This window comes from Triticum aestivum, chromosome 1D (genome assembly GCF_018294505.1).
Source record: "Triticum aestivum cultivar Chinese Spring chromosome 1D, IWGSC CS RefSeq v2.1, whole genome shotgun sequence".
Taxonomy (NCBI): Eukaryota; Viridiplantae; Streptophyta; class Magnoliopsida; order Poales; family Poaceae; genus Triticum; species Triticum aestivum.
In genome coordinates, this window is record NC_057796.1 from 449,216,838 (window position 1) to 449,226,755 (window position 9,918).

Here is a 9,918-nt window from a genome sequence, read left to right on the forward strand (position 1 = left end):
TATGTATGTTACAAAAAAATCAGATTTAAAAAATTCTAGTATTTTTTTATTTTACTTTTCTAACAGGTGCGCATGGAACCATGTTCCAAACATTCGTGTTGACATGGCTATAAAATGCTGTATTGCCCCGCACCAACCGATACCTTGAGAGGAATAGTGCAGTTGGTACTCCCCGTGAAAAATAGCCCCGATCGACGCTTGTGTTACAAGGGCACGCGTATCAAGCTAGGTGCATGGCTACATCCAGTAGATTATAGGTGATCGGCTGATGCAGCGGAGTTTGCACCATACTGTGATCTGATCAAACGGCACGGTTCTTTAGGCGCAAAAAACTAAAGAACAACGTTATATTTGCCTCCATCTGCGATGTTCACTAGCTTCTTCCTTCCTCTTCACCTAACTTCTGGTGCTATTTGACATGTTGTGGCGTTTGATTCCTTCGGTTCTTCACTGCATTGACACAATTGCTCCTACGGCAGTGAAATTGGTTATTTCGGTTCTTTAGGTTTTTGACAAATACGCTTCTTTGAAATTGACAACCAAATCAATCTATTCCCTCCGTCCGTAAAAACTTGTCCAAGCTTGTCCCTCAAATGAGAGACACGTTTTTTCAGACGGAGGAAGTGCTAATTGAGTGGGACCGATAGTTTGGATCACCGAAACTCCGGCTCAGTTTTCGTTCTAACCAGAGTGACCGAAGTGGAGATTATGTTTGCGACTAGCTGTTGTAAGCCTGTATTGTGTCTACACCCACAAAAAAAATTGTTTGCTTGCAACTATAGCAGCCTTTCCCGCAAAAAAAAAACTATAGCAGCCTATTCACGGAACGACTATACTCGCTTATTGCGGGTGTTAGCGTCGCGCCGCTCACTTGGGCCGGCTTATAAAAGCAACTGCAGCAAAGCCATCAAAATCGTAGTCCGTCACCAAAACTGATTGAGGTGCCCTCTATGATATTTTGAAGACTGCGAAGAATGCAAACTCAGATTCCTTAAAGTTGTAGCCTTGAGATGTTTCAAAAAAATAAAGTTCTGGCCTTGATAATTTTTCGGTTTCTCCCATGTTTATGCATATGCTGTCTTGTTGATCATCAATTTCACATAGATGTTAGTATGTTTCGTGATTCAACATCACACACTTCAGCAACATTTCAAACCAAACCATATTTTTCAAGTTCAAATTCAAGTTTAAACATAACATAAGTTCCAAATGCATGAACAAAAGGTGAAGTATTATGCAACACCAAAGTTCAACCAAAAGGAATCATCATGCACACATCCAACCGCCATGAAAAATCACATGTTGCCGGCACCATTGCATTCTCCCAAGTGTACAACCCTCCCTCCTCCCGTGTGTTTGCATCTCCATGGCATCCTAGAAGCAATGATCTTCAATTGCCTCATCTCCCAAAAATGGTCTCGCCTTATCATCCGTGGTTTTTGGATCCAACATTATGAAACGGTTCTCTTTTGCACCGACACCCTCCATCTCTTGCGGGTTTTTTTTTCGTTCATTTGTTCCCATCGCGCCAATTTCTCTCGTTGCCTCTTCTCCGCCAACTCCTTTTTGGTTTGCATCTATTGAGCCGCCAGTTCCTTGGCATTGATAACTCATCAATCTTGTCTTTCATAGCCTCTGCCTCTCCTTGTCTGTTAAGCATCTCCTTTGACAAAATCATGCTGGATCGGACGACCAAAGCTGGCAGCCAGCCGATGAAAAGCTAAAATCGGTGGTTGAATATGAACATTTTCCTAGAAAAATGCATGTCAATTGAGCAAATTTCCCATGGGTTCACTACACTCTGGTCCAGATCCCACATGCCAGCGAAGCGAGTGGGTATCATAGACACATCCGGCAACACAGAAAGTACAACCAAGCGACATGTTTTAAGAGCGAGCACCGAGTCGGACAAGTCGCAAGCAGCTAACAGCCAGAGGTCCAATCCAGTTAAAACTGACGCTAGCCTACTACACAGATGGTTGCAAATGGTTGGCGAAAAAAGCAAGACAAGACAGATTTGCAGCAGTACATACATCAATACACGCAATCATCCAGAAGTATCTATCTGAACAAATGGCGAGGCAATAACACGGCAACGAGCATTCTGTCTCAGCTCCAAGATAATTTACTGTCTTCTCACTCCAGAAGCGACGCCATCTTCGCAGAAACCAATGTGACGACATAGGTACAATCTAGGTAGCAACAGAAACATCTGCAAGATGAGCAAACAACTAGTGTTTATGTAAAAGCAGATACTCAAAAGATGGTAGACATTCTAATCCCCCACCCCAAAAAAGATGGTATACGAACCCGCAATTAATCCAAAAATGCGATAAAGATACTAACATCTATCTTAACTACTTTGAGATGGTAGTACTCAAAAGGTGGTGGATATTCTAACACACCAAAAAAAGGTGGTAGCACTTAGATGCAGAAAGCCAAGCCTTTCTTCTGCTGTAGCTAGTATAAACACACGTGCAGCTTGGCTATGGGTAAAATAACATGTGTTACGCAGCATTTCAAGACTAGAGTTGTGCTTGCCTATCATCAATTATACATATGCGGTCCCATGTTCTTACATCACTTTGTGATAAAAACGAATGTTAGTGCTAGAGGAAGATAAAATGTCAAATTCTCTGATATGAACATGCAAAAAGAAAATATTGGTGGATCACATAACAGAACACTTGAGAAATATAGCAATTTCGGAATCAGATGAAATAGACGCATACTTTAGTAAATATAATGGATGAATACATTGGCAATACAGCAAACCAATCGGGCAAAGAATCTTACCTAGCTTATTGGCTTGCATGTTGATCCACCACAATGTACATCAAAATAACCCACGACAGGTTAATGATCCACACAGGCAGGTCTTGGCTCTATGACTGGTCTCTTCTCCAACCACACCATAGTCATAGGTTAACTCTGTCATGGGAGCGATGTGATTAAGTGCGAAAAACATTATGTGTGGGTGCTTGTCATCTCCATGGTTGTACTGCACTGGCTGCCAGAAGACGTTTGGGGAGCAACTGTGGTTCATGAAACGCGAGACATTTCCCATCTTTTTTGCACTTATCTTGATGGGCAGTGGCTGAAATTCCTCAGCTGATACGTACGTGCTTTGCTCACCTATAAGTTCAGGCCCGAAATTCCATTTTAGCGTCTTCTCACCAGGGCACACAGTCTGAAAAATGTAATCATCTTCACTGTCATCCAAGTTAACTTTAAGCTCATCGATGACCTCCCCAGTATACTCACAAATAAATGCACCAGCACGAATAGGCTCCCAACAGCGAAGACCCCAGCCTCGATTTGCCGTCCTGAAGACCTCAAAGTGGAACCTGATCCCTTTTTGGCTCACTCTGTTCCGACAATTCAGGGTACAATGGCAAGCTTCACCACATTCATATACTATTGGCTTGCGGCACACCAACACTCCTGATGAGCTGTACGGTAGATCACCTCCGTTATGTTGCCCACAAGCACAGTTGGCATCACCAGGTAGGCAAACACTCTGGCAACCACAACCCTGCATGGGTGTCATGGAACTGACGGGTCTCAAGTATTTGACCTGATTAGTATAGGTGAACTGCCCAGGTCCTTTCTCATGGTCTACCTCATTGACGAGACACACTGGGATCGATTCAGTCCCAGATGATAGGTCACGTAGTATAACCCTGCCTCTTGTCGATGGATCTTGTATCCATCGCTGAGTCATCTTCCATATTGCAGCTCCATCACGCTGTCCAGGTTCACGCTGCAACCTGTACTTGAAGCAATTGACGCCAAATTTTGTTCTCTCCGTCCAGGACTCTTGGATCTTATAAAGGCCATCATATATGTAGATTTTGCCAGCTACCATAGCTGGATCTTTGAATCCCCGCACAACCCTTATCTCATTCTTCCTGTGCATACTCCTCTCGAGAGCAAGGTTGCCCCTCTCAAGCTTCTGGTCATGCCTCTCCTCGGTATTCCTACTGTTACCCCCTGAACCACTGTACACCAGTGTATCTGTGTCATCATCCTCGTTCTCATAACCACCTGCTGCAACAATACATATTGCTACAGAATCCTCGTCAGCTCCAAATTTAGCACTCATGTAATCAATGCCACCCATGCTAGGAGCGTGCAGCCCAATGATGCATAGCTCCATCCTGAAATAGAAAATATCCCCTATTTCAACTCCAGGAGCAGTCCCTACCCTCTTCCCCACATTCGCCCTGATATTACTGGCCATCATGATGGCGCCAGCTTTCAGGTCTGCACGTCTGCTAGCGTCCTGTGTTTCATCCATCTGAAGATGTCTACGTCTGAGTGCCTCGAAGGTCATATGAACTGCTTCCACAATCTCCCTAGGATTATTTGGTGAAGCTGGCAAGAAAGCAAGCTCCTTGCCAGCAACAAGATTCTTGTAGACAGGCTTAGGGCGCTTGGCCTTAACACCATCTGAGCCGTCAGCAGACAAACCAGCTGACCTCTTCTTAGCCTTGCGTCCAGATGCTGAAGTCTGATTACCCGAATAAGGTTCATCGTCACCATTAAGTGCTGTAGCCCCAGATGATCTCGTCTTGTATGCTGAGATAGGAGTAGCATCAATGGCCCCATTAGCACTTGTGCCTGCTTGCAAAAAACCATTCGCGGTAGCACTGAAGGTGGCGAATGATCCAAAGGCAGGAAGGTTTCCACCACCAAATCCTGTAGGAAACTGGCCAACAGGAGTCACACAGACCAACGGTGGGGTGCTTGACTGGTTAATGTTGACTCCCATGGGTGCAGGGAACATTGGAGCTAAAGACCTTATTGGCTTGATATCCAGAAGCTCCTGATTAGGGCCAGGTATAAAATTCCTAGCCCTGTCCATCTTAAATCAACCAAAAATTCCTGCACAAGGAAGGAAAACCTCAGTGGACTATACAGAAACAAAATCAAAATGGAGTAAGCAGCGCTTATTGAATCCTTAAGCATGGTTCCACCCTGGAGAAAGTACTGCATGTAACTACAACCAGCATGGAAGTTAAACACCAAACTAAAGTCTCACCTGCTTTTGTTACTCATTTGATCTTTTCAAAAGCAAATCAGAAACCACACCTAGAGCAAATCTACAAGAACTGATGGGACCATAATTGCCCTTTGAGAATTACTTGCACTTTTAACTAGATAAAGCATTTTCTTCCATGCACTACCTCCGTCCTGGTTTATTAGTCCCCCTCGTACAGTGTCATACTTTGACCATGATTTTAACTAATAAAATATAAGTTATACATAACAAAAATAACATCATTTGAAACTATGTTCAAAATACAAATCAAACGATATAATTTTCGGTGACATGCATTAGTATTTTCTTGGTTAAATTTATAATCAAACTTGACACAAAATACGAAGGGGACCAATAAACCAGGACGGAGGTAGTACTAAACAAGTAGCATTGGACCATCGGTAGCAGAGGGTAGAAGAACAGCGGTATACATCAGTACCATTTACTAACTAGCACTGATAATGGAAGAATACTAGGACAGCTAGATAACACTAACTAAAATATGTAAAACTACTATCAAAGTGCTTGTACGTTGCACCGTATCCAGAATAAATCAATATATGATCACAATGCTACATACAAGCAAATCCTAACCCCTGCTGATTAATCATGCTGCTGAATAGCTAGTCGCCATACTCTTTCCATCAATTGCCAGCATCAGAGTGAGGGGACCAGCAGGAGACCAAGTCAAGCCAACATGGAAATTGGACATATGTAAGCTGGCGCACTGGAAAGTCTCAGTTGTGTTCGATTCGTCAATTCGGCATTTCCTTGTTTTTGCGGTTATTGGAGGTGTACAGGATATTAATATGAGAAATAAACCATAAGTTGATGGGTTTCAAACACAAAACCTCAAAGCTTTACCGCTAGGACAATATAACTGGTATGCTCACATTTAAAATACTTTTGTTTTTACCCTATATGAATGGCCCCACTTATATATTATCTCTGCCACTGGATTTGCTCTTACAAGAATGAGGACGAAGCAGGGAAAAGTTTGGAAGATATAATTACTTAGGAATTCAAGAGCCATGGATTCGGATTGGGCTCTGCCATCAATACTAGATTAGCACAAACGGTGTGGAAGTTCGGGTGAAGGTCAGCCAAGAAGTTGGGGAGAGGTACTATGAAAAAGAAGAGAAGTTGAGGTACACCGCGCCGGAACAGATTTAGAGCAGGATTTGGCAAAGCAGGTGTGTCTTGACATATGAAATATTTGCCTGGCTGATCCTCAATGATAGAATCAACACCAGGGATATGCTAAAACGTAGGCATTGGCATGTGTTTGATGATGATCATTTGTGCTCTGCCCTTTAGGAGCTAAAGAGGACTGGCAGCATCTATTCTTCCACTGCAATTTCAGCACAAGGGTATGGACCTGTCTCCAAATTGGTTTGAGCCCTGGGGAGCTTAGCGTTTTCAATCCAATGGGCTTGTATACATTTCACTACGCCCTGCTTTAAGGAGACTGTAATTTTGGCTAGGAGGCACATCTGGAGATCTCAAAAGTTCCAGACCATCTTGTATAGTTTGGAAATTTGCTTTGTTGCAGATGCCACCCTTAAGTATATGGTGAAGAAACAGCTTGTCACCCCTGTCAGTTATGGATGGACAGCATATTGCAAACTGTTTTTCTTTTTTTTGCTAGGTGATGTAAATAGTACTGTAGGTTGCCATTTTTTGTTCGGGTAACGAAAATAGCTGTGCAGACGTACATTGGCAAACTACATTTCAAGAACCACATATTCATTGAGATTACTCCATCCATAGCAAAAGTTTCATCCTGGTACAAATAAATATTGCAAAACCTCCCACTTCCTACCTGAAGACTGTAGTACAAACAAAGCCCAAAGTTTCAATCCGTAAACTTCTGTCGACAGTCGACACACATGGCCAACATTCTTTTTTCCCCAGAAAATACGCATGTGCCACTACCACAAAATGCATGCAAATGAGAATTAGAAAAGATGGTAATTAGGTCCAGAATTAACACTGTCAGAAAGAAGGAAAGTTTGGGTCTGTATCGCTGAAAGAACGCCATAGAAAACTGCAATCAAAAGTTTTCCTTTCAATGGCATACTGCTAAAATGGTCTTCTTTTAATGCTATACAGACCCAAATCTTCCTAGAAAAGAATCGTGGATAGAATTGGCATGGTCCGTCGAAATGCCGATGAGGTCCAACCAGGTGAGTTAATGGCAATTTGATGCAGATCTGCTAGCTAGCTAATTACGTCCACCCTAAAAGTGGTACTGAAAATGCCTAAAGCTAAAAGCGATGCTGTGTTTTTTGCCATACCGATTTGGGGGAGAAACGAAAGGTCCCCAAAACAAGAATGCACACGGCCACTAGTAAGAAAACCTAAGTCGGAACAGATCTAGGCAAGAACAGCATGGAAATGTAATTAAGGGGAGAACGCATGGGCACTGTTCAGCAAACCCTAGGAGGCGAGGCCCGAGGCAGGGGGAAGGGCCGAGGGATGACGAACGCGGCGGCGTCTGAGCCTCGGACGGGGAGAAGACAGGAGACCACGCGGAGCCCATCCCGAACCGAGGGATGGAAATGGACACGGCTCGCCGAGGCCGTGCTAGCATGGGTCGCGAGAGGGAGAGGGTGGGAGAGGATGGAAGGAAGCCTACCTGAGCCGAGCGCCTTGGGGGGCGAAGGGAGGGAGAGGAGCGGGGAGATCTCCTGGCCGCCGCCGGCGTCGACGACGAGGACAGCGAGCGATCTCCGCGGCGGCGGGTCGGTGGCGTGGTGGAAATTGGACGGGAGAAGCGTGGACCGCTGTGCCTGTCTGACTGACTCGTCTGTGTGGGATGGTGGAGACTGGTTTAACCGGCTCGGGGAGAGATCGTGGCGCGTCGGCCGCGGATCCGACGGCGGAGGGCGCGCGGGCCCGAGGAAGGGAAGGGAAGGGAAGGAAAATTGTTGGGGTGGTGGTGGGGCCCTGCTCGTGCGGCGGTGGTCGTGTCAGGTTGGGTCTCGGCGTTTTCTTGGGCCGGGAAAAAGGGGGCTTGTATGGCTCTAGCACAACGGTTTCGCCCGAGATGGCGAAAAAGTCTGACGAGGCGGCCGGGCAAGCAAACGTACCGCGTCTTTGTGCACACTCCACTCTAGTGCAAGGCCGCGTCCGCACGCACGCTTGGTGGAAACCTATTTCAAACGAAAAACACACACACACACACAGAGAACCTTGGGCGTCGTAGGTGGACCAAACAGCGACTTGGAACCGGTGGCAGAGGCCCAAACAAAGAAGGGCCGACTAAAATGGGCCGGTTGTGCCGGGTCGCCGCTGAGCCCTCGAGTGAGCATGTCGACGGCCTTCTTCCGGCTGCACCATCCCTCCCACGGGGACGAAGCATTTTTGTTCGACTTGCTTTTTCAATCTTTCGAAATTTCTGTTCGAGTTGCTACTGACAGCCTTCCCTCCCTAACTATATTTAAATCGCTTCTAAGGACTTGCTGATTTTCAGAATTGACACCGAAGTGGACTCAGTAGTTGAGATGGGTTGGTACGATGAAAACAAAAGGGTTGTTGGTTTTGGTGGTGGTGGAGACCTAGATGATGGATGTTTTAGAGAGGGTAGCACGGAAAAACTGAGGAGCGAGGAGAATGGAAAAGAAGACATCCCACATGTCCTTGGCTCAGATTGAAGAGGTTGGTAGGAGAAATGATGCTATGAAATTAAGCATTGAGCTTACTGGAGAGAAAGCTAAAATGAAATCTAATTTGATGTTGTTCTCAAAAGGGTTCAATCTTTAGAGGAAGAGAAAACTAGGCAAACTGCCCTATGAGCTTTGCAAGAGAAGAAGTTGCTTGAATTAGAAGCTGATAAGAAAAAGCTTGAAATTGAATTTCGTAAATGGAAACTGAATTTCGTAAATAGAAAACTCTTTGTTCAGGAAACTGCTAGGAGGGAGCAAATGGAAATTGAGATGGCTAAGTTAGTAGATGGTGACGCTGGAGTTTATGTGGGAGAAAAAGAAGATAGTGGAGATTCTGGGAAATCTCTTGAGTCTACTGAGTACAATGGTAATCAAGTATCAGTGGACAACTTTGGGGAAAGAATGACACAAATTCATGTAGTTTTTGTTGAAAACATAGATGAAGCTGACACGGATGATGCTCTAAGAAGATGCCTCACACATAAGGGCAAAGGAAGATGTTAGAATGGAAGATTTGGCTAAGCGTAGAGCAGAAGCTCAGGACAACTATGTTATGATCTCTGATCCCTCCTCGTCCCCCCCCCCCAGTTATTCCTTACTTCATATGACTACACTTGTTGGGATTGAAATGGGATGCTCTTGTAACACCCCGCATGTAACTTCCCATATTTGTAACTCCGACTCTTGCCATTTCCGGCTATGTGATATGTTTTTCCCTCCGTTGTCGGGTTTTGTCTTTCGTTTTGTATTTTGTCATGTTATGCATTTTCATATCATGTCATCATGTGCATTGCATTCGCATACGTGTTCGTCTCATGCATCCGAGCTTTTTCCCCGTTGTCCGTTTTGCAATCCGGCGCTCCTATCTCCTCCGGTGCACCCCTCTCTATTTTCTTTCGTGTGCGTGTGTCAAACTTTCTCGGAATGGACCGAGGCTTGTCAAGTGGTCTTAATATATCACCCGGAGACTACTGGTCAAGTTTCGTTCCATTCGGAGGTCGTTTGGTACTCCAACAGTTAACCGGGCATCCGCAAAGTCCATTTGAGTGTCCAGCAAAAACCCCCTCCAAAACCAGCCCAAAACCCACCAAACTCTCTTCCATGCTCTAGGTCGTTCGATCACGATCGTGTGGGCGAAAACTGCACCTCATTTGGAGTCTCCTAGCTCCCTCTACCTATAAATATGTGGGCATCCCGAATTACAAC

General features: G+C 44.9%; 1 protein-coding gene across 1 annotated transcript; it reads right to left on the reverse strand.

Moving 5' to 3' along the window:
- Nucleotides 1-1,867: 1,867 nt before the first annotated feature.
- On the reverse strand, nucleotides 1,868-7,863 carry LOC543460 (histone-lysine N-methyltransferase, H3 lysine-9 specific SUVH1). The gene is made up of 3 exons (XM_044595495.1): nucleotides 7,683-7,863; nucleotides 2,797-4,887; nucleotides 1,868-2,212 (listed from the first exon to the last, which is right to left on the reverse strand). The coding sequence occupies exon 2, from the start codon at nucleotides 4,865-4,867 to the stop codon at nucleotides 2,837-2,839; it is 2,031 nt and encodes a 676-aa protein (XP_044451430.1). The 5' UTR covers nucleotides 4,868-4,887; nucleotides 7,683-7,863; the 3' UTR covers nucleotides 1,868-2,212; nucleotides 2,797-2,836.
- Between the last annotated feature and the right edge of the window lie 2,055 nt (nucleotides 7,864-9,918).

What these genes read in the sequence shown, in the direction of transcription:
- LOC543460 (XM_044595495.1), bottom strand. Translation starts at nt 4,867, where the DNA reads ATGGACAGGGCTAGGAATTTTATACCTGGCCCTAATCAGGAGCTTCTG.